The sequence below is a fragment of the Stegodyphus dumicola genome, chromosome 2, assembly GCF_044657685.1.
Source record: "Stegodyphus dumicola isolate Sdum_Otavi_A_Nest chromosome 2, ASM4465768v1".
Classification (NCBI taxonomy): Eukaryota; Metazoa; Arthropoda; class Arachnida; order Araneae; family Eresidae; genus Stegodyphus; species Stegodyphus dumicola.
In genome coordinates this window covers 215,326,443-215,352,806 of record NC_140769.1, presented here as the reverse complement: position 1 = coordinate 215,352,806, position 26,364 = coordinate 215,326,443, and the positions used below count along the sequence as shown (strand labels likewise).

The following is a 26,364-nucleotide window of genomic DNA, read 5'->3' as shown; positions in this document are numbered from 1 at the left end:
TTCTTCAGTTTATGTAGGACCCCTGAACATGATTTCAAACTTTAAAATTAAATACTTCAGTCACTTTTTGTCATACAGAAGTCAAAGTTGCCTTTCAAGAAAAAAATTTTGAAACAAAATTTAAATACTGATAACAAAATAAGCATTTAGAGTTATTTATTAAAATTCATAATAATATTTTGACACTGAAAAGAAAAGGAAAATAATTCAATGTGAATCTTTTGGCCTTTCACAAAAGGATGAAAATTTAATTTTGAGTTTCTTTGGTATTTAATGTAACTTATGTGAATAAAAAATAATTATATAAGAAATTAATTTGAATTTTTCTTGCAGGAGTAAAATTTTAAATTGAGAAGATAAAACAGAAACCTCTAGTTATAATCATGTACAAAATAGAATAGAAGATAAATTAAAAATATTAATACAGTCAAAAGTCGTTAATTCGGACACCCATAATCCGGAATGACCTATAATCCGGACATCAAAGCTAAAAACGTTCTGCGCATGCGCCGCGTTGACACATGCGCATAGGCGTTCACGCGTGCGCGTAAGACCTTTTACGTCTGCGCATATGCTTGTGCGCAAGTGCAGAATACGTTTTCGCGTGCGCGTTTTATGTATAACGGACGTTATAAGCTAAAATTATCGAATTATCTATTTCAGTTAATGTTGATGATTGCGTTGTTCCTTAATTTTCGAATTGGATCCGGCTTATTATTTTTTGCAGACTGCAAGAGCAATACTATAAAAGTAAACTTGAACTTTCGATTATGTCAAAAAGAATTTCCGATTCTGGAGCTCCCAAAGGATCGTACAAAACGAAAGTATATTTCGATGTCCATCAAGCAAAAAGTGGAATTGCTGCAAAAAATGGATAAAGACATGAAGAATGTGACAGAGAGGTTAGTGAAAACAAAACAAAACAAAACAAAAACAACAAAAAAAAAAAAAAAATTCGATTGACAAGTTAGTCGGTATTCTCGGCACACCAATTAACGGGACTTGAACAGCGGAACTTTGTAACTGAACAAGAAATTATGTCTGTTTATAGAATTAAAGAGAAAGTATTATCACATAAAACGAAGCAACTTAAACAACTTACATTTAAAGAAATGTTTAATAAAGTAAACAAATAAATATCAAGCTCTTTTTTTTTTTTTTTTTTTTTTTTTTTTTTTTTTTTTTTTTTTTTTTGTAAATTTTGATACTTTTTAGATCATAATTGTTCTTTATTTCATAAATTACGGTTTCATATTTTTAATTTTATAATTTCTGCATGCCATCTTACGAGATTTAAACTGATGATCTATAATCCGGAAAAATCGATAATCCGGAATCGCCGAAGTCCCGACGAGTCCGGATTAACGACTTTTGACTGTAATATGAAATTCATGGAAAATATTCATGGTAATCTTGAAAATGTAACAAGAGAACTAAAATTTGTAAGTCTTAATTATAATAATAATTATAATGAAAAAAATACATATACAGAACAAAAGACATTAAAAATGCTATAACAGAAATTTAAATCGACAATGTAAGAAGATAAGTGGATAGCATTCATAGCTTTTGAAAATATAATGGACCCTCTGATACCAACTGCCTCTGAAAGTAACCAGTATTTCCTGAAAGCATTAAATCAACACCAGTATCGAGCATCACCTTCATAAATCAGCTATCTTCATGGAAGAACAAATACCTATCTGTGGATAATTTATTGATTATATTTTTATCACACTGTATTTTTTAAATTTCTGTTCATTATATATATATATATATATATTTAAATTTTTTCAATAGGATCTATCAGCTTTACCGATACACAGAGAGACCAGCATGCTGCTGAAGGACAGACTGGCATAGTAATGTGTAATACTCATTCAGATTCTAAGGTTAATATAAACTGGTACTTCAATGGAAGCAAAATTGCAGCTAGTAAGTAGAATGAATTTAAATTATTTGTTTACTTATACAGCAAAATTAAATATTTAATTATTTTTAAGCTGATGAAGATATGCTGTGTTGTGAATTTTCATCATCAACTACATGCATTTCACCTTCAAATCAATACATTAGAAATACATTAAGATAGCATTAGTTATTCCAATTTTATGAATTTTTTAATCTGAAGTATATAAGACATTATTACAGTAAATTTCAATATTGCAATTTCAATAAGATATTTTCAAGATATTACTTTCATGTGGTATTTTATGTAATTTAGTAGTAGCATTGCTACTACTAAATTACATAAAATACCCCATGAAGTAGTAGCATTGCTACTACTAAATTACATAAAATACCCCATGACACATATAAAAAGTCTAGCATCTTGCACTGGATTTGAATATTGTAATTTTAGTAAGTCATTTGTTAATATTTTACAAGGTATTAATTTAGAAGTCAAACAACAAGGGATGATTTTATAAGGTGTTTATACAATTTAGTAACATCATTATTTCATTTTAAAGGTCTAGCATGTATATAGGTTCACTGCCATACTAATTTTGAGTATTTATTCCATCTTCATTTTTGGCCAGGTTAATCATTTTATCTCAGCTTTTATAATATTTAATAAATTTCATCAGTCAGGCCTTTATATGGCTTGGGTGAAGAGATGACTGATATGCTTGTGCTAGAACAAGAAAGTTCCATCCTGTGTGTAGCCAGAGCCAGTTTAGGGAGCCCACAACAACTGCAATTGCAAAAGGCTCCAAATTTCAGTAAACTTCTCTGAGTAAACTAGCTAAAATAATTCTGATTGTTTAGCAAACAAATTTATATGTTAAAGCATTTAATTTTGTTTATAAATTCTACTGCTTTATTAAATAATAAAATAATTTTAAAAAAAATTAAGTTCTGTAACTGGGGGAAGAATTTTTTACAACAATTTTCTTTATTATTGTTAAATCAAAGCATTGTATATTTGGAAATATCTTATTTATAAAATTCTATTCCAGGTTTACTAAATTTAGCTCTTAAAACAATTATTAGATTAATAAAAATTGTTTTAAAAACAACATGAAATTTTTTAAATTTACAGTCTAGAACAGATGTAACCAGGGGAATTCGCCTTGGGGGAAATTTCATAGTTTTACGGAGAATGCAGTCAGTTTATTTTTGTTTTAAGTATCTAGTTTTAGTTTATGAATATAAAAATCTGATTTTATTGAATTTTTGTTATTTATTAACATTTTCTGTTTTATCTTGTTTAAATTGTAAAACACATTAAAAAATAATCTAAATTAAAATTGATATGTATTTTTTGAGTTTTGGAAAGGAGGCAGGGAGGCATTATTGTCTAGCAATGATGAAAGGAGTGCATGGGGGAAAAAGTTGAGAACCTCTGCTGTAGAAGATATAATTTCTCAATAACGTCTGCTGCAAAAGTTCTCGCATTATATCTTTGATTGTTAAGCTATCTGTGAAAAATGTGAAGCAATCTATAATTGAAAATGTCAGATGGGTTGATATTTAGAAATTATTTAGAATTATAATAAAAAATGTGCAGAATATTAACATAAAGTGTAAGGCATGCATGAAAGAATGGTGCAGTTCCAAAAGTTTATAAAAAATACTTTTTTTATCTTATTCAGACACAATGTATATCATCAGTAGTGGTAATTGTTCAACTTTCTTTGTTAGTTGCAATTGTTTAATGTCTGCATCTTGGATTATGCAGCCACATAGTAATTAAATCTATCTCAATCAGGTATGTTCTCCATTATAATGGCCTGCAGTCCATTAGTTATCTATTCATTAGGCTTGTGGGTGCATGTGGACAATGATGATACTTAAATGCTGTCTTTAATGAACTCCTAAACAAAGAAATTTCATAATGCAAGATCTGTGAAAGGAGGTGGCTATGGTTGTTTTCTCTATTTACAGCATGCCCAGTCTAGCACAGTAGAATATTGCTGAAAAATATTCTCAGAGCGATATGAAAGGAGAGGAGCTCTGTCCAGTTGTAGAATATGTTTGATAGTGAGTTGGGTGTCTAGTTTTTAATATTTGTTGCTGCTTATAATTAATTCAAGTAAGAAAAAAAGGCTGTATACTTTATTGGAGGACACTGGACACAAAGCATTGATTGTTAGAGAGTAACATTGGAAGCTCATTTTTAATCCATGCATAAAACTCATGCTGCACTGCAATTGAAGACTGGGCATTTAAAAGTATAAGGGGGCTTTTTTTCTGGTGTGATACCACCTTTAAAACTTGGGCACACAGTAAGCATGAGAAGTAAACTTGTTAATGGTTCTAAGAAACTAAGACAGTTGCTGCTGCCGGTGATGAGTTTCGTGCCTTTGTAAAAGCAAGAATTAATTAGTAATTATTAGAATTATTAGTAAAAGTAAGAATTAATTAGTTTTTATATATTATTATATATAAGTGCTTTCTTCTTTTGTTTATGCTCTGTACTTTTCCTGTATATATTATTATATTTTTAAATTCTACAAGTTTTATTTTCAATTTTCTTCTTCAGGTGAGAAGTATAATATATCAGGAAATCACTTGACTATCCATAATTTAACTCGAGCTGATGCTGGAATTTACAAGTGCAGTGCATTTGTGATAACAGCTTTGATTTCACAAGTAAAGGATCTGGACATCACATTACATGTGCAATGTTAGTATATGACTGAAATAATGCAGATTTTTGCAGAAATAATGCAGTTTGTAAAATGATATGTTTTGATATATTTATCAAAATACGACATTATATAAGTACCAGATGCATTCTGTATAAAAATAATTTTTATACTTAAAAAAGTTAAAACAATAAAGTTAAGAAAATTAAGACTGAACCATAATGACAATATTTTAACCTCCTCAAATATGAATTTTGCTAGAATTGTAGAAAAGTATATTTCCATCTGATATTTATAAAAAGCTTTTACAAATTAAGAATCCTCTAATAAGTGTTCTTTTTATTGTCTTGGACAAAATTTTAAAGAGGCTGGTATTTGGTTTTTTTATGCTAAAGTTTTGAATTTATAAGCAATGCAGTGTAAAGAAAATAGCAATATTTTACAACTTTTAATATTTACTATCAATTCGCAAATAAATGGATTATATTGAATCTTTTGGTGTTGATCAAAAAAGCCATAACATCTCTAAGGCAACCACCTCTGAAAATGATTAGTATTTCTTAAAAGTATAAACAAATATTGCTAATGAACATCAGCTTGCTAAAGAGACCAACTGTGCGGACGACCAAAATAGCATGGGAAACCATGGCTGGTCATGCTAGAGGAAGTTTATTGTATGTTGACTAAAGATATAAGAGAAAGGAATAATTATGCCATACATGTATTTTTGAGTGATGAAACACTGTGAGAAACATGCCAATGTAAAACTTGAAACTATGCAAAATAGCAACCTTATTTTGGTGTAGATTTTAAATAATACTGATTTTGAGGATGATCAGAACCCAGGTTCTTCTTCAGGAGCAGGTTTCTGCAAAGAAGGAAAGATCAATGACTGTATTTATATAAATAACAAAGAGTCAATGTTTTTTGTTTAACTGCTTATACTATTTTAAAAAATGCTGTCATATATATTTTGGGGAAAAGTAAATCAGAAGTAAATGTTTAATGGTTGCTTTAAAAAAAAAAAAAAAAAAAAAGAAAGAAAGAAAGAAAGAAAAAGAAAAGCATGAAAGTGACTCTTTTCTAAATCTGTGAAATTCAGGTATAGAATTGTGTTTCTTGCAAGAGAAATCAGTAAATTGACTGCTTTCAGTTAAAATGAGTTTTTGCAAGTTTTAATCAATTTAAATTCAATTTTAATAAAAAATTTTCTCAAATGAGTTTGAGTTTTTAAGGTGATGGATTGAAATTGACATTGTAGGCCAGTCATAATAAGAATTTGCTTGACTGTTTGATAGTCACAAGTTTCTTGAATGATGGTCTAGGTTATGGCATTAATTTCAAATTTCAAGTACCATCTCTGAAAGATCTGGTTGAGGCTGTCCGAGGGCCAAAACATCTATTGAATGTAGAAATGTAGCTTTAAATGCACAGCACCATACACAGATCATACATAGAGTGCTCTCTCAGAATCTTGCTGCTGCATCTGGAATAACAGCTTCTGGGAAAACTGAATACAGATGAAGGCTCTTAAGCCAGCAGTTTGTATTACTCTTGACTGATCACAAAAGGGTATATATTTTGTGAAACAAGACACTCCGCTCATAGATACAGCAAGATTAGAGTATGTTCTGTTTAGTAATAAGTCGATATTCGGGATACAGAGGGAATTTGTGATGAATCTTCATCTGGAGAGAGCCTGGGATCCACTCTCTTGTGTTAAAGAAATGAGGTTCTTGCTTTTCTGGAAAGCTGCAGAGTATTTTATTTTTGTGCGTAATAATGTGAGGCCACATAGAGCTAAAGTGGTCATCAATTTTTTTGGTTGAAGAAATTTTTCTCTGTATTGTGTGGCTAGTGAAGTCTTTGGATATAAATTTTCATTGGATCTAGAAGAATATTTTGGATGTTGGAGCAGCAGTTAAGAAAGGGATTTCTCTCCACAAAATTAGATCAGAAACCTTATTTATAGTATGAGGGTCCATTGTGAGGCATGTAATGCTGTGTGGAGTGGCCACACTCCTTATTAGTTAGAACATTCTGGAAATATGAGATATCATGTTTTGGCCATTTTTAGCTTCATTTGCTTGTCTCAAAATATTAACTTTCTGTGTATTTTGTTGGTATACTATTGGCTGTCTTATAGCATTGGGTATCTATGAACGAAGCTTCATTATAATAAATAAATTATTTTATCAAGACATCACATGTTTTATGTTTGTAATTTTAATTTTGGATGCCAGTATATTAATGTGAAGTTATTAATATAGTATTAAAAACTCCTTCCTAAGTTGCCTTTTTGTTATTTTCAAGATTTAATGTATGGCTCTATGAATTAAATGCTTGTAACCTCATAACCATCTTGCATCTATTTAATTTTCACTCCACAGTTCAGGTGAATGCTTTTATTTGTGAAATATTAGTATATTTATCATGTAAAACTAAAATTACATCTGTCTTACAAAACTGATTTTCTCAATATAGATGCTCCAGAAATCAATGGAGACCACCATGTTGTATCATTTGCAAGTATAAGCTCAGTAAAAAATCTTACCTGTTCTGTTTCTGCTGATCCTCCGCCTATGTTTGAGTGGTTACGTGATGACATGGAGATTGATAATGGCACTGAGGACCGTTTGATTTTCAATAGTGAAGACAGCAGTGTTTTACAGGTAAGTTAAAAAATAACCATGCTTATAAATAAATGCTTTCCTTCCCTCTGTTTTTGTTAAATGTTTTTACTTTTAAGCATATTATGGCAAAAAGCATATAATTTAAATGCATACAAGGTTTTCCGGAAAGTAAAGATACTCCTTTTCCTGGGCCTGTCAGAATGAATAGGGCCAGAGTCTTCACGTGTGACAGGTTTATCAGTGATGCTAAGTAAATTGTCGATTTTTTATTAGTTGGGTCTAAGCTTTTACAGAATGTGGATCATTTGCAAAGTGGAAAGTTGTTTGGGTGTCTTGTAATGGTCAAAATGGAGAAGAGTGGTGAGCAGCAATGTATGATAAAGTTTTGAATTAAACCTAAAAAAAACTGTGACCAAGATACTTGCTAATGATACAGAAAAACCTATCAAAAGATATTTTTTTAACCCGGCAGAAGGTGTGCACTTAACACTGACGTTGGAGATCGCACAAGGTGAGAGCGTCACCGCAAGCAGTTTCATTAGGAAAATGTGTTATATATTTTATAGAAATCATTTGATTATAAGCAATAATTGCAATATTTCATTTAGAAACTATACTTCTTTACTTAAAAAACTTTTTTCAATATTTAAGAAAAAAAATCCATTCAAAATAAGTATATACCTAATCAGGAGTCAGAAGCTAACATACACTTCTGGCAAACATAGGAAGAATGAATTTTACATGAAAAATTATCACATATTTTGCAAGAAATTGTAGTTTTGTTGTCTTTGGATCTTGGACACATAGCAGGTCGGCCTTTGTCGAGTTTTGTTTTCTTTGATGGGCGTTCTTCTGATACACTAGAAATCGTATTATCGATGCTTTCACGAACCACTTTAGGAAACATTGACATATTTTTTGTAATCTCTATGTAAGGCGCTGTATAAGAGATATAGCCAAATTTTTTAAAAATTTTCTACTATTTCCATATTGTAAGGAAGGGGTCTTTGTTGGGAATAAAGCAACTCGGGTATTTATTGCAGTGACGTTCAACACAGTAAAAGATGACCATCGGCCATCTGTTGGTTTTTCGAGATGTCGAATATTACGATAACATTTCATCAACTTTATCTACACCACCTTTTATTGAATTATGAAAGTAAATTATTTCTGGTTTCTTCGTATCATCACTTTTATCAATGGCATCATCGCAATGCATTATAGATAACAAAACTAAACATTTTGATTTTTTAGGCACATACGATACTATTGTCGTGTTCTTTTAGAACCCAGATATAGATAAATAACCATTCCTAGTTTTTGTTTGGATGAACTTAATGGGAATTTCAGCCTTGTTTCTGTTCAGGGTTCCTACAATAGTTAACTTCTTTGACAAAAGTTCTTTTGCTAGAGGATAACTCATATACCAATTATCCATTGTTACATTTCTGCCCAAATAAAGGGGTGCACAGGCGTTTTGTAATTTCAAATGAAGAATTTTCAAATCTAAAGGGACCTTCCGATTGTCGTCTTGCGTATATCTCCATGTTATAGCTGCAGAAAGTTCTTGAATCTACTAAGGCAAATATTTTGATTCCATACTTCGATGCGTTGCTGGGTATATATTGACAAAAGGAACACCGCCCTCGAAATTTCTCTAATTTTTCTTTGATAGTAACATATTTACCAATAAGGTATATCTTTTGGCAATTTTTATTGAAATCGGTAAAAAATTCTCTCGCAGCCGCCAGTTTGTCCAATTTTTTCCGAGCTTCATGATTGGTCACATTGTCTAACCGTAGACACCTGAGAAGAAATTTAAATCTTTCATATGACATTGTGTTCCGTAAAATTGCAATGCCTGTTTCAATTTTCAGTAGCCCACAAATCTTGCATATTTTTATGTGACGATTTATGCAAGCCATACAGATGTAAAAGCCCAAAAAGTGCTCTAATTTCCACATCATTTGTCGTAATATTTTTCCAATATAAATATTTGTACACTCTACAATGGATTGTATCATTTTAGCATTGAAAAACAATTCTCAACTTTCTAGAAGCTCCTTTATATTGCGTGCAGTTTCTTTTAATCCTGCTAAATGAGTTATTATAATTTGAGAAGACCTTTTTCACTTTTTGATTTGGTTTTCCATTCCGCCAAACTCTTATTTTTGCTAATAAAAATACTTTTTACTAAATCAGGATTTCCGTCGTCTTCATCATTCTGCTCAAATTCTCTTTCGCTGTTGTGAGAACTGGATATTTCTTTATCAGATTCATTTTTACTATCTTGATCAATTTCTCCTTCAGAAGACTCAACTTCATCTAATACAGTTCTCAAACGTTCCATCTCTTTTTCATGTTCGGTAAATTTACGTTTGTAAACCATTAGCTATCAAATAATCCAACAAAACCACAACGGCAAAACTCGAGAGCACGAAGCTAAACTTCTACTAATGAAAAATTTCGAAGCAGTAACGGTTGCACAGGGTGACTCAGTCACCCCATTCCCTCATGCATTCCAAGAAACTATTGCTTCTCTCGCAGAAAAGAAAAACAAGCAAAAATAACAATACACATTCCAAGGGGAGTGTCAAACAGGAGGATACTAAAAGGATGATTCATTAAAATGAAATATTTCTGGTTAGGATCGTTGATTTTTGACGCATGGGGTGACTCTGTGCCCCGCGCGACTTCTCTTGGGTTAAAATCAAAACTGCAAATATTTTGGTGATTCAAAATGTTCACAACTGTGTGAAAAAGGTGAATAAGGTTTTGGATTCAGATTGCTATCTAAATCTTTCACTCATAGGAGATCAAATGGGACTTCCAGAATCCAATGTGCTTGAAAATTTTATGAAAGAATTGCAGGTAGAGAAAGTTTGTGCCACAGATGTGTGCACTGAGATTTAAAATGTCATTTTCTCCCATGGCTGGCAGATATTCCTCAAATGGTTGAAAATCAATTTCTGGGAAAGTGTATACAATTGACCAAACTCATAGCTGTAGGTCCGTAAAATGCACGAGGACCCAGTGTCAGTCCATTCAGATGATTCATCATGTGCCTTAATGGTAGCTCATTAGAATGAATTGCCATATCACCAGCTGCAAAGATCTTCTACTCTTTCTCTAATAAAGAAATGACACCTCTTGAATTTCATGTATTCACTGCAGTTCTGCCACATCCAACCACTATAAGGTCGAATATATCAACGTTTTCATCATTCAGAAAAGTCAGCACAACTTCCTTGATACCACATCCTGAAGAAATTAATGGAGAAACATGCCCAGAGTACACATTGCCTGGTTCTAGAATCATCAATATATATTCACTATAGATGTGCGATAAGAACTGCCGTCTTTCGTCTCCTCCATAACCAATATCTTGGCCTTTCTTTTCCATCAGCTTGATTTCTTCTCTGGCTACTTGCTTCTGCAGACTTTGCTGCTCTTTCCTTAGCTCCTTATGAACTTTATATCTATCAATAATGATTGGTGAATCTGCATATTTCTTAGCTTTTACTTTAAATGAAGTATATTTTAATGTTTGCCCTGGTATATTATTTCAGTAATTTAACATTCTTCAGGTCTAAAAGCAAGTATAAAAAAGTATTGTTTCTACAATAATTGTGTATTTTGTTTTAAAAAGAAATAAATTATTATGTGTATCTATTGGTGTACTAATATAATGTACATGCATTATAGTTTTAAAAACTATAATTTTTAACAGTTTTGTTCTTATCACCATGGTTAAATTACAGTGACCATTTATCATGGTTATGGAAATAAAGAGTCTTCTGTAAAGGTTACTGTAAATTTAAATTCATATTTCATAATGTCTACTTGCTTTTACTTGCACTACTATCCAAAGTGAAAAATGAAAATGACTATATTTGAAAAAATATTTGTTTATTTGTTAGTTTCGTTATGAGTTGTATTAAATATAAAATAAAAGAAAAATTGCATAAAATTTATTTTTGGTATTATTGTTTGATGTAGAATTTGCTTTTCCATAATACTGAATAAAGAAATTTATATGCCTTAGACATATTTACATATCTTTAACTGTTTCATTTAACTAATGACAACTTGATTTGGCAGCTTACTGTTGACTCTGAAGATAAGTTAGGTGAATATATTTGCCAAGCCAGTAATCCTATGGGCCAGAAAGAAGTGGTCATTGAATTAAAAGGGGGAGGTAAGTAAATTAATTTTGAATTAAGATTATATTTGAATTTAATATATTTCAGTAATGAATTTTGAATGATAAATTCTATTTTACTTAATTTTGCATTAAATTGGCCTTGCATGTAAAATAAATTAAAATTTTTATCTAAATTATTAATATAAAAGTTATTGTTCAGTACAGAAATTGATCCCAGCCCCTCATCTTTTTAAATTTAGCTATCTATAACTGTTTAATTATAAAATTGCATATAATTTAATCTTGATCCAGTTATCCTAGTATAAGTGTGAGAACAAGTATGCCTATTGTAATTCTTTCTGTTAAAGCAATGTGTCTTGACCAGTGCATGTGAGAATAGATATACCTGTAGCAATCAGTAGTTAAGTCTTTATGACACCTCTTGTGTCTCATTAGTGTAGTGAGGGTGCCATCTGTAGGTAAGAGTTGGAAGTGCCTTAGTTTCCGTCAATGAACATTGAACTTCTTATTTCATAAACAGTATTTTTAGCAACTTAACTAAAATTGTGCTCCAAGTCTGAGTGCTGAATATGACATGTTTTTCTTGTGAGTTGAGTTGCTGTATAATCCTCTTTTAATACTCAGAAAAATACTTGAAGGTGCATCTGGAGAGTGAATGAGCCTGTAATGCCAAATAATGAACCCCAGTAATTTGATCAAGACCCAGTAGAAGTCTTGATCAAGGAGGCTAGAGTAGAAGTCGTGGAGGTTCGCCAGTTTCCTCAACAATACAAAAATGAAACCTGCCTAGCAAGCGGCTGCCATGTTTATGAGATCAGAACATTGCTCTTGTGCAATAAAATATACTTGTTTCTAGGATATTCCATGCATGTATTTTTAAGTAAAAATGTGTATTAAATTTACAATGAAATTCCGCTCTGTTGTTGAGTTTTTCCTCCACAAAGTAATGAAGATGGTATCTATAATTTACCATATATATACTAGTAATTATTGAGAAATAATGTAAAATCTAAATATATTAGTGAAACTAATGCTGTGGTTTTCCATTTTCTCTTCTAGAAACAGAGAATTCTAATTTATGCATAGTATTATCATAATTTAATAAAGAATCATTTCCTATAAAATGTTTCAGGAAGAGGAAAGTTTTTTTTTTCCCCCAGTATTCTTTATAGTTCAACTTTCAGCTGTAATATACTTATTTTTTTAATATATATTTTATCACATATAATTTCATATAAGTAACTTATCAGTAGAAAGTTATAAATATTAAAACAAAATAATATAGGTTTAAGGATTTTATTTTATACTTGTTTATATTTATGAATCCTGATAGAAGAAATTAATTTGAATTCAAATTCAATTAAAAAAATTAAGTACATAAATTTTTGGATACAACTTTTCAAATGTTCAATTATAGTAAATATTTTTCTTATTTGTATCACTATATTGAATAGAGAGCTATAAAAGCATAAGCACATTTTATATAAACAATTTATAATAAAAGAACAGTTTGTTTTCTTGAATAAATGCAAAAATTACATTCATGAAAGCTCCAATACATAAAATGCTTAATAAATAATACATAAGTAGAGAAAAAGTACTATATTTAGTGCTTTTACAATTCATAAAATTAGTAAACATCAGTTTCTTTTCATAAAGATTATCTAAAAATTCTTAAAGTGTTCAAATAGCACAGTTTAAATCTTAACATGTATAATTGCATTTAAGAAACGATATTAATTATAAGCAAAAACAGAAAATGTGTTTAATATAACTTGATTACTATTAATCCCCCGTACGTTTTTTATTTGGAATAGAAAATACATGACATGATGAATATTTGAAAACATGTTTACTAAGTTACATGAAAAGTAATCTCAAGGATTCTTTTTAGGCATTCTGTTCTTGCATATGCAATACAATATCTCATAGTTGACAAATTAAATTAAAAACATTACTATGATGAAGCATACAGGTAGGAGAAATATGGCTGCCAAGCATTCACTTCTTGAACCCTCCCTCTTTCTATTCTAACCTCCATGGTCTTGATGAATTGAAGGGCATGAGACCTGGGGCATTGAGTTAGAGCAGGCAGGGTGTAGAGCTTCAAAGGAGCAATTTGCATCATTTTCTTTTGGTCATTATCTATAGCAATCCTTTAAATTTTCCTGACACTGGATGGTAGTGGTGGTGCTGTCTGTATCAGTGACTGCTGAAATCACTATGTTTCATCAAACAAGTACTGAACATTGTACCTTTTGCCTTATAGGTAAGTACTCTCCCAACTGGACAAAACTGTAGCTTGAATATGTGCATTAAATATCTGATTTTCTGTGATTGCAACTGTTAAGCCTCCTGCTCACTTACCTTAATCCTCCTGTGCTTTTAGTTTAATTAAATATTTATTGTGAAGACTTAGACAGTAACTTGGGATACTGGCATCAGAGCTCGTGTTTTGAATAAATATTTTAGAAACTGAGTTATTATGAAAGTTGCTAGCAGTTTCAGATGGTTTCTAAATAGCCAATGATATCTGTATAATTTTTTAAATTGCATCGATCTGACCCTGATATAGTTGATTGCACTGATCACTATACATTGAAGATTTTAACCCATATTTTTTGGTTTTTAATTAGTTTATATTCACTTGTTTTTCAATTATTTCAAATTCAACTATCTGAATTGAATATTTTTGTATGGTCATTATTAAACTATGAAGATTCCAGCTTTTGGTAAATAAAAAGTCTGTGTACATTTTACTTTCTCATTTCCTTAGATTTTATATATATATTTTAAACCATTGAAAGTTGGTTTTCTTGTATAGTTGATTATGAGAAAGCTACTAGTATAAATAGGGATATGTATGCAAGTTAGCACCCACATAGGCCCCAAAGACTTGGTCCTTAGCTGTTTTGCTGATTTAGATTTACATATCCAAATTTTAAATTTAAAAAGAAATAGAAATAGATTAGTTATTTTTTATTCCATAAAAACATGTTTATAATGTTTTTACCGAAGCAAAAACAGAGGTTAGTATTATTATAGATAAAGGCAATAGGGAACTCCTTAAGGTTCGTGGCAGCTTTGTTTTTGTGTTGTTCCAGATAGGTAGCAACAAGAACTGCCCAAAAATGAAGCTGCAAATTTGAATTCAAACTAAGTTGCATAATGTTATTCTGATTTTCTGCAAACTGAATGCTTTCAATTTGTTAATGATGAAAGGCCATGAGCTGTTATGTACTCATGACCATTTGACCAAGCTTATTGTGAAAGCAATTTCCAAGTTTCTGGAGACAAGTTTGTGACAAGGCTGAAAAATCAAAGGGACAGGACATCAAGACCATCTGTGATTCCTCTGATGTCTGGATAAGGAGATGTGAGAAATGCTTTTGCACTATTGCCATATGTCAAATATTTTCCCATACATGATAGAAAGTTAGTTAGTGTAAAGATTAATAATGCTCCTGGAGACATTATTGACTACATATCAATTACTACTTTTAAAGCGTGATTAGATAATTAAATTATTTACATTGCTTTCATGTATTATAATACTGAATAATATTAAAATAATGGTACTTTTCCATTAAAGGGACTCCAATGAAAACTGTTCATTAAATATAACAACTGATTATGCATACACATATGCACACACAATTGTTTAGCACCAAATGGATCTCTTTAACAGAAAAGTACCAATAATATAAATGAATGAAACATTTTAAATTCCATTTCTTTCTATTCAGAATTTTAATTTCTCCTTTTCACATTTTCTGTCCCCCCCTTCAATTACCAAGATAGCTAGCTGATTAAGGGAATTTTGGGATGCACAGTAATTTCAGTGCATTTAATTTTAAGAAAATTACCTACACCCTTTGCCTAACACCAAAACGTAAAGAACCTAACATGTTTTTTAAAAAATCAAATAATTTATGTTCATGCAATATTTAATAATTTTAGGAGCTTTTCATAGTTTCTTTAGTTTGGATAATTTTCATGAATATTTGGAGGATTTTGTTTAATAATGAATTGATTGCATGATTAATATTGAGCTGAAATCAAAGTTTGTTACTTTTACATTAATGAAAAATTATAATGATAAATATGCTGATTTATGGCTTTGCTTATTAATTCTATATTTTGTAATTCTGTATTTTACATGGCATGCCTCTTTCCTCTATAAATATATATATTTATTCCTAATGCATTCCTGATGAAAGGAAAAACTGATCCCACAAAGCAGTAAAGCTGAATTAAAAACCAGCTGATGACAGGAATAAGGCTCCAGTTTTCACTCTTTGTTGACCTAAAAATTGAGAAACAAAAAACAAAAATCTTTAGAATTATTTTTACAAAAATTTCTATTATGCATTTTCCACCTAGCTGTTAAATTGCTATGAATAATACAGAATAAGGGCCCAGAAATATTTTTTGCATCAAAATGACTAGTATTTTTGCTACGTATGGGAAAAACTACAAAAATGCCTGTGCAGCTTGCTCATTAACTATGATTTGAACTAGGGCCAAACTGCCTGTGTTCAATGACTTTAGACACTTGGCCACTGGTGGGCAAAAGAAACTTCTTACAATGTTTATGTAATGTTAATTTATTCACTTAATATTTTTAGAACTTCAGGATACAAAGTCTTGCATAATTTCTTTCTTTTTTTTTTTTTTTAATTTTAACAATACATTTTATTTCTGTTATATTTAGAATTAAAAAACTTCATTGTTTATGTTATGTAATGATATTATTGTTAGATTGTTTTACTTTTTTGAGTTTAAGAAGTTTTTAGTATTCAGATTAAACGTTTCTATTTTTTTTTTCCTTCAAAATGGATAAAAGTAATTGTTTCAATATTTTTTTTTTTGGAGACCAAAAATTTTTATATTACATCTGAATATTAATGTATTTTTAGTGAACTAATGAAAGTGTTTATATTCTATTACAAAATTTGATGCATTATATTTTTCAGAAACACCGCCAGCTCCTGAAGTGTCTGTTGTTGGTGAAGAACAAGGAGTTGTAAAGCTGGAAATCAAAGCTGATGATGCACACAAAAATGATGAACTCAGAATCACTGGGTATAAAGTTGAATATATTTTGGCTTCAGAAACATGGGATGCAGCCAACATCCAAGAGTTTGAAATTGGTATATAATTTTTTTACATAAGCATGTCATCAGCATAATGCAAAAATAGGATATTTAGATACTTGCTCAAGCTCTTTATTAGATGCCACCAAATATATATACAGTCAAAAGTCTTTAATCCAGACTCGTCGGGACTTCGGCGATTCCGGATTATCGGTTTTTCCGGATTATAGATCCTCAGTTTAAATCTAGTCAGATGGCATGCAGAAATTATAAAATTTAAAATAGGAAACTGTAATTTATGAAATAAAGAGCAATTATGATCTAAAGGGTAGCAAAATTTAAAAAAAAAAAAAAAAATTAATATTTATTTGTTTATTTTATGAAACATTTCTTTCAATGTGTGTATGTGTAAAGCATACATTACGCATAGTCGAAATTAGAAAATTGCAACCAGAAAACTATTTGATGTGTATTCGTGATATTTATAATGACGAGGAATTTGATTTAAATCATATCAAAGATGGAGTACCTCGAGTTGAAATAGTACATTTAGTACGGAATTATAAGCCGAATAAAATAAAAACATCTGCCCTGAAGATAAGGATAGTGCTGACAGATCAACTTCCAGTTCATTGTGCACCGCACTGCAATTTTTTTTGAGCAAAATGTTAATCATGAGAGTAAAATCAGTTACTCCTCATTTCAAATGCATAGATAAGAAAACAGAATTAAATGTGTGCAAGAAGGATGCACATTTATTTTTAACTTTTAATTTTATAGCTTAAAAAGCTGGTAGGAATGGCCATGGCAGGATAGGAAGCTTCCTATCATTTTTGAAAAAAAAAAAATCCTTCTTTCTGTAAAACACTAGTCTTACATTATTAACAATATAATAAAGTTTCGAAACTCCATGACTGCTTATTCCATGAATGATTGTAATTCTTGCTCATTTTTGATTGCAAACAAACAAAACTCCAGTTTTCAGGAATTTTGGAATTTCAAAGTTCCTCAAAATGTCATGAATAAGTGATATTTTCTTGATTTTAATTAAAAAATGACTCTTTCATTTTGTACCTTGATTCCTTTTCTTCCAATATACATCCAATTTGAAATCAGATACATTAAAAGCTAGCAGAAATTTTCATGTATAATGAATGGCAACCTTCTGTATGGAATTAAATTAAAAGGCAACCTTCTGTACGGAATTTTCCGGCCTTAACGCTGAGAGGGTTAAAGATCCTAATTTTAGTCCAAGGAATAATTTTTTATTCAATTTCATAATTCTATTGAAATACTGTGAGAATTTACAGAATATATAAAATTTATACATAATCAGTGGTGAATTATAGGGGCTTGCAGGGGCTGTAATTTGCTAGTCCCTTGTTCTTTTTGTTTGCATAGAAGAAATAAATTCTGCTGTAAAATCAAAGGAACATGAGGGACTAACAATTGAAAGCAAGAATAAATTTCACAGATTACTGTGAGAAAAATTATCAAACTGTCTCGATATATCTTTAAAAATAGATTTTGGGGGACAGTTTTTATAAAATATGAAATTACAATGGTGAAGAACTCAGTAGTGAAGAATTAAAAGATATTTTTAGTATTTGTTATCCAGAGACACATGACCTGGAAGAAATAACATGAATGAGATAAAATGACCCAAATAATTTAATTTTATGTTATGAAACATAAAATAAAAGCAAATGATTTTTGGGATTTTATTAAGATGGCTTTTAACACATTTCTACATTTTTCTAATGAAACAGAACATTTTCTAATGAAATTCTCAGTAATATAAAAATCAGTGTAAAAACTATTACTATTAGCAGCACTAAACTGAACAAGCTTTCAGCTTGATGAAGATTATATTCTTTACTAGGTCTTCTTTGACTATATAGCATACTTAATGTTTAAAGGCAAGTTCCTTAACTGGGAAACATTTAACAGAATTAAATCATGAAATATTTTTGAAAAATGATTGCAAGGCTTTAGACTTACTAAAATCAACTGATGTAAAGGAAGAAAACAACATGGGGCATAAATTACGCTGCATAGTTAAATTCGCTAGTTATTTTATGTAATTTTTGCGATTTTTTTTTATTTAAAAAAAAAAAGAACATTTAGTTTACATTTCCTATTTTTTTCACAAGCACTGCCCATTGTTAAAATTTTCATAATTTCATCCGAGAAAGAAAAAATTATGAAATGGATATTTTTTTGTTTTTTTGATATTTTTTGTTTTTTTCCTTACATTTATTATGAAATATGTAAGTTACTATCATTTGAAAATGAACCCTTTGATGGTCATAAACGACTCAGCTCACATTCTAGTCATATACTGCAGCACTGTGTATTGGTAGAGATCTTGCCAGAGAGGCATCACTCATTCCTGTAGAATTCTGAAGGAACCAATGCCTCTTTATTTAATAAACAATAAGTATTTAATCCACTTTGTTTTTATGCCTTAAAATGGCTTTCATCAATTTCTGCTATTTTGTTAGGTTTTCCAATTTACCAAAAGCTCTGATTAGAATGGACAGATGAGAACAGACAATACCAACAGGACAGACTTCTTGTTGGTAATTGTTCCAGTCTATTACTGTTTTGCTGGCAATATTCAGCTGACCATTTGTGTTGATTAATAAACACTCTTTTATGGTATTATCCCATTATTTTGAAAATAATCCATTATGCGTTGTTCTGTGTTAGATAGATCCCAAAGTTAATCACTTTTTTTTCCAAAATAAGGGGGGGGGACCCAGCAATGACAGTTAATTTATATCTGGGTTCATAAGAACAGAAGATAGCTAATCAAAAACCAATTAGAATTACATCAAACAAAGCCACAGAATTTAATGAGTGTATTTTTATCCATAACTAGTGTTAAATTGTGCTGCTTGGTAATAGTTTCGCTGTTAATGGGGTAATACGTAAGTGCCTGTACTTTTCCCACCTCTCTCTGTAGTTAAAAACGATTCTTATAAAAAGGCATTTATGATAATAATAATAATCTCTGACTTCTTATTCGTCAAATGTCTGTAATTTGCATTCAGGTTTGAATATAAACAAACATAGTTTTCAGAAAATCCAGATTATTTTTTTCTTGCATGTGTATGAAAATAAATATTTAAAAAATATATGCAATATCTTTACAACATATTTAGATTGAGGAAGGAAATTTATTTCATCTCTGAAGTCATTTAGCATTTTCTGTATATGTATGCAATACTCTCTTTTTATAATAAATATAATTTATGAATATCAGCAAAATTTTCACTTTCAATAAATTCCTACATTTCACTTGTATACACGAGTTATTTGTCCACAATGCTACATAGCTGGTTTGTTTACGTATTATGCAAACACCAATAATATAATAGCCAAATAACAAAAATTCTTGAAAATAAGCACTTAAAATTTTTTTTTTCTGGTGTTAAAAATATAAAGCCAAATGAAGAAAAGATGTAAATTCTTCATTTCACTTCCACCACCATTTCCTTTGCTTTTACTATGTTTATTCACAGTATTTTCTTTATATGTAATTATATTTAAAAGTCATGATTTTTCTTTTTTTATTTAATAAATTTTGATCAAATAATGCTTAAAGTATGAATGTATTTTAGTTAGTTATGTGCAAATAATTAAGGTTTAATGAAAATTACAGAATGAAAAGTTTAAACAAAACTGGGAAAGACATGACCTATAATATTGTCCTTTGTAAAGAGGTGTGCAGATTAGAATTCTGTTGAAATAATAAAAGTTTCATTATTTATTTATTTCTCAAATTTAAATTATTTCTGAGTATATGGATAAAAATTAGAGGAATATTTAGATCAGTGTATAGTTTTAATTGGACACATTTTATGAAATGTGTAAATAATTGTAACTCTTTATCTGATTATTATTTTTATAACTTTGATGCTCAGTTATATTTTACGTTGATTATTTTTGTAATTTTCTTTCCAAATTGATTTTTATATTTATTTATTTCAGGTGAATCATATGTATTAAGAAACACAAGTTTTAACACTGATTATATCATTCGTGCTGCAGCAGTGAATGCAGCTGGATATGGTCCCTTTTCTGAAGAAGTGAAATATGCAACACATGCATTACAAACAGCATCTGTAATAGGCCGTGCTTCTGGTTTGGTTTCATCATCTTTAGTACTTGCTATTTCCATAATTTTCTTTCGTTTATTTTAACATGAATATAATAAAATAAATATCAGGAGAAAAACATCAGATACCCAGTGGATCATCCCAAAGGCTGGAATTTCATTTTCAAAAGCATGATTTTAAAAATTATTTATTTTCATCTCTTAAAAACTGATCTTTTTAATTGACTATCCTCTGTTTGCTTCCATAATTAATTCTGTGAATGACATGTCTGTGTAGTTAAAAAACTAAAGCATATACTGTCCAGGTTATTCTCTGAAGCAGAGTTAAAAAACTAGAACAGTTGATTGTAAAATTTTGTAGTGCATTTTTAAAAAAATTATTTTTGCATTAAATTGTGATAATTCTTTCACTTAAAATATATTAATTTCACCAAATTCATAGTTATGACATAGAAATAAAGGAAGATTTAATGTCATTTACTTTGCATGATACAAATTATAAAATATTTAATTGCCTGCATTCTTGCACATTTTGTAATTAACTGATAATATGTATGATAAATTTATTATATTGTAATATTTCAACTGGCATATTTTATACCATAAATTTGATTTGCATAATGTATTTATGTTTTAAATTGATTTCTATATAGGTATGTATTATATATGTGTGTATATATGCATACCTATATATGTACCACTGATTTTGATTCAGTTTGTTCTTTGGTATCTATATTTACTTTGTGTATGCATATTGAATGTTAATTTCACTCTAGCAATTAAATCTTCTGATAAATATCTGTAATATAGTATTTTGTATATTGTTTCATTTTTTCTTAAATATGTGTTTTGCATATAATGTATTTAGAAAGGAAAACTGCGTATTTTCTGTATTCTCATGAAGAAATCCTAAAGAAAAATATATCTGCTTAAGTATTCTCGAAATATATAAAGAAATTAACAGTTCTTTTTTTATAGAATAAATACAAACAAATATAGTGGTAGTAGTATAGTTTTTTAAACATTGCACTGGTGTTTAATTTGCAAAATATACATTGTTTTATGACAGTGCATGCATTCCATAGCTGTCCATATATTTTCCTTTCTTGAATTATTAAAAAAGGGCATGCATTCCATATTTAAATCAAATAAATTGCTTCAGCTTTTTTATACTACAAATATAAAAATTTATTTCAAATGTAAATAGTTTTTTAATACAAAACTTTAAATATTTAATAAGAAATTTGATGACATGTAATTCATAATTTTTTAACAAACATTTAACATGAATGTCCTTTTCATGTGTAATATTTCCATAAGTTTAAAAAAGATCAAATTTAATATATTCGTAAGAATATCAATTAAATCTCTAGTAATTTATAATGCAAATCTGTTGGAAGCTTGGTGATTCATAATGGAGAGTTACAAATGAAAAGTGCGATTGGTCATTCCAGCCAGGTGGAATTAGCATGCTATTTCAATATTTCCTAAAAAAGCAAATTTTTCCAAAGAAAAATTTTCACTTAAAGACTGCTTGAACTTTGTAAAATGATTCTAAATATATTTTCATGTTTCAAGTGCTTGTGTATTGTAACAAAGCTCAAATAGAAACCTTTGTTTATGTTTTATTTTTTGTGAATTAATGTATTTTAGCAAAACTTTAAGATTTAAGATAATTTGATGCATGTGGATCAAACACATATTAAGAAAAAACTGTGAATAAATATCAGAAGCACAGGCTTTATGGAGAAGTTTCTGCTAAGTAAATAAATACTTTTGAATTTAAAGACACTATGTAAAATATTATCAAATTATTGATAATGAATTTAAAAAGGCATATTTACATATATGACTGATGTAGAGATTTTGTTAGCTTGTAAATGAGAAATATACCTTCTGATGAGGAAGGTATAATATGCAGCATAAGTTCTATTGTGTCTGCATGTGATTTTTAATATACTTGTAGCAATCTTTTTGACAAATACTGTAAAGTGGTTAATTCTCAGTGAATGATATTTATTTTGATCAGAAGTAATGGGAAATAATTGGGAGGAGCAGAACGTTTTTGATTTAGACATTTATGTTTAATTAACTGGCCATCCTTGTTCCTGATTGTTTTGATTAATACACAAAGTGCTAAAAATGGAGCAGGTTTCTCTTGAAAGTTTCATATGGAAGTGGTTAGAAAGTTTTCTTGAATTATAAACTACTTTTCATTAAAATTGTTACAAAAAGTGTAAAACACTGCCATTATTTAAGGTATCTGTAAAAATTAAAAAATATTCTTTAAGTATTTTGCCTGGCTTAAAGGAGTTGAAAAGTTACACATTAGTACAACATTACTACATGGGAAGCATTCAGTAATAATTGCATCATTTATCCTGCTAAAAAACAGTTTTTGTATGCGCTATTTTATTTCAAGATATTTAAATATGTGCAGGGATAAAAACATATGTGTTCAGAGATTTTATTTTGTCCTGTAAAATGTTTGATCTTATGTCATCAGTTTCATGAAAGTGAAATGTATTTGTATAACTTGTATATAGTTGAATATTGCTTTTATGAAACATTATTTAGATTATTCTTAAGAATTGAACTAGCTTCTAATATTAAGAAAACTTGTGTTCTGAAAGTTATTGAGCCTGTTCTGTGCATCATATGTTAGATCTTTAACAAACCCCTAGTCTTAGCAACATTCTTACAATATCTGCTGTAAAAGTTAGCAAAATCTTTCAACTTATATCCACAAATCATCTTTAATATAGTACCTTTATGTAATAATATACTTCTATGCATGCAGATAAGCCTATTTATAAGAAAGTTAGTGCAGTAATAGCATGAATTTATTCAAGTATATTTGAATAAATTTGCATATTTTATTTTAAATAATCCCAACCATAAAAATATATGAAATGTTATAACTTCTGTTTATTTCCATGCAAATATTTGATTGTGTACAATATAAAAAACAAGCTTTTGTTGTAGTATAAACTTTGATGTAAATATTATCCTGTATTTTATTTTATTTTCTCTTTATTTGTGCATACATAATAAAAGTTAAATTTCATTTTTATATGTATATTAATTTTTCTAAGTTTACATTATTATTTCTATTTTATCTGTCTTCCATTTATCATGCATTTTATATTTAAGTAGAAAAATGAATTATTTTTATTTATATATATACATATATTTCAACTGATAGTTTACCTTACATTATTATTTTTTGCTGTTTTCTGTATATTTAAATTTCATGTTTAATGAAAATTTCCAGTTGTTGATGGGGGGGGGGGGAATGATTTCTTTTCTAAAGAAGGGAAAATTAACTCTGTAAAAGATTATTGTAATATATTTATTGTGGCAAAATGTTAAATATTTCATAATAATTTTAGCATGAATATGAATAAATAGTCAGAATTTTTGTTATTAACTGAACAATGATTAAAAATGCTAAAAGTAAATACAATCTTCATTTTTATTCAGTTTAAATTCCAAATGGATATAGATTTTTAAATACTAACATGTGCAGTATGCTTAAATATAGTAACTGAAATGTAAATGAAGTTGGACTTAAGAACTGTCTCTTAAGAAATTGTAGACTCGCACTGAAAATTTTGAAAACAAACAAAGTGCATATAAAATTTTATCCTGTTTATGCTTTAAGAAGCTAACACTTTGAAATGCTATCTATATTTATTTATTTTCTGCAGAACAAGCCAGGGGTCTACAAATCCTAGGTGTTATCTCAATAAATTATAACCTAACCATGAATAAAATAATTGAAAATTTTTTCTGAATTAAGACTTCATCTCTGCTCATATGAAGGCTTCCTTCTGTTAACTTTTGCTCAAGTTTTTATATTCTGCTGGTGAAAAAGAGAACTATTTCCTGAACAATATAAAACATTTAGAGAAGCTTCAGTTACATATTGAACAAATGTCCTTTGCTTACATTTGTTCTACTAAATGTAGCATATATTACCTGTTTGTCTGAGAATGAGGTTTGATGTGGCTATTTTTAATAAAGAATCAGAGAAATAATCAACTAAGCATTGTATATATTTAATTTCACAGAGGTCAGGGAATTATTTTTATGCATTGAGGATATATTAAAATAGGTAAATTTATGAGATCTGAAACTGCTGAATGTATATGTGTTCAGGTTATTCCTATATTAATTCCATAGTAATAAGTGACTTGTGAAAGTTTTTGGATACTTAGCCAATGTGTATAGAAATTTTAATAAGTAAATTAAAACCAGATGTTAGTTAAAAAGACTTAGTGTAGATTTCCTTAATAATTTATGATAGTATGTTTGTTAAAATTTTCTTCTCAGTGCATTATTAATATTTTTACAGTGGGTTTAATTAAAACATTTTAAAATTTTATTACATATCCTGAATTAGTTCTAAAGTGTCTCATAATTTGAAACAATTTGTAGATCCCTGGTATATTCTTCCTCTCCCCCCTTTTTTAAAATTAGTGTGAATAAATCTTATGCTACTTGAAACAAGGCAGCTTTTCCTGTAGAAATATCGTATTTTATATCTGTGATGTTCTAATGTGTTCAGATTCAGTTAGGCTGATTTTAGACAATATGAGTGCAAAAAAACACAATAAACTGTTGTTTAAACCAAATATTAATGATACTTGGATTATCTGCAGACAATTGTTTTCACATGGTAACATTTGTGATATAGTAAAACTACTATAGGTTTGCAGATAACCTAATAAATATCTAAGAGTTTCGCATGCATTAAGGCTCAAATAGTATCATAACGTATTTCTATGTATAGTATAGTTCAACTGCAAAATATATCAAACAATTTTTGATATGTAATATTTTGTTCAAAAATTTGAATAAAGAATTTGTGGCATTATAAGTGATGCACTGTATGTACTATTCAAATCACAAATAATTTCATGTAGAAAGGAAATCTGTAAGTTACAGATTTTTTCTCCTCAAGGAAAAGAATGCAAAGAAAAAAGATTAAATAAGCATATTTCATATAAGAGCTTTTTTTAGTTTAATAAAAGAATAAATTTTTTAAGGATTATACAATTTAATAACACAAAAATTTATATGTCGATAGCATTTGTTGCGGTAGATATCATTTGGCGTTTAATGCTTAAAATTTTAATAAATGTTAACTACGATGATAATGCAGTTTCAAGTAACATGAAACTTTGATATAAAGCTTCAATTTAAAAAATATTATATAATTTAATAACACACAACAATTTATGCAGCGAGTATCATTTGATGTTTATAATTAAAATTTCGATAAATATTAAGTTGATAATGCAGTATCAGGTAACAACATGGAACTTTGATATCAAGTTATATAGATATTTCCAGAATTTGATGTAAATGTTATTATTCACAAGGTGTATGAATATTTTTATAGTAGTGTAGTAGAAGACAAAAAGATTGTAACTGTATGTTAATGGTGTTAATTAAAACCAGTAGACATTTTTATCTATCTGTTTAATTGTGAAATTAATTTCAATAGTTAGTAAGATACTTTAAGCACTGATAGCATCTTGTTATGCTGAAGAGAAGATTAAATAAAGCTTTCTTTAATCCTTTTATCATAAATGTAAAATTTTACATACTTTGGTGTTGCAAATTTTTGACTTGTCTGTTTTCAGTGTTCTTCATATTTATTGTAAAATTGCTTTTGGTGTAAATATGAAATGTAACAATATATTATTTGTTTAATTTTTTGGAAATAAAATTAACTATCTCTACATAA

At 29.0% G+C, this 26,364-nt stretch overlaps 1 protein-coding gene across 1 annotated transcript in view; it reads left to right on the top strand.

Moving 5' to 3' along the window:
- Nucleotides 1–26,364, top strand: part of LOC118186776 (neural cell adhesion molecule 1-like) — a 222,679-nt gene extending 196,315 nt beyond the window's left edge. Inside the window, exons 4-9 of the mRNA XM_035356919.2 lie at nt 1,801–1,935; nt 4,487–4,630; nt 7,077–7,264; nt 11,327–11,423; nt 16,367–16,543; nt 20,483–26,364. Coding sequence (XP_035212810.1) covers nt 1,801–1,935; nt 4,487–4,630; nt 7,077–7,264; nt 11,327–11,423; nt 16,367–16,543; nt 20,483–20,694 — 953 coding nt within the window. The 3' untranslated portion in view covers nt 20,695–26,364. The remainder of the gene's footprint in view (nt 1–1,800; nt 1,936–4,486; nt 4,631–7,076; nt 7,265–11,326; nt 11,424–16,366; nt 16,544–20,482) is intronic.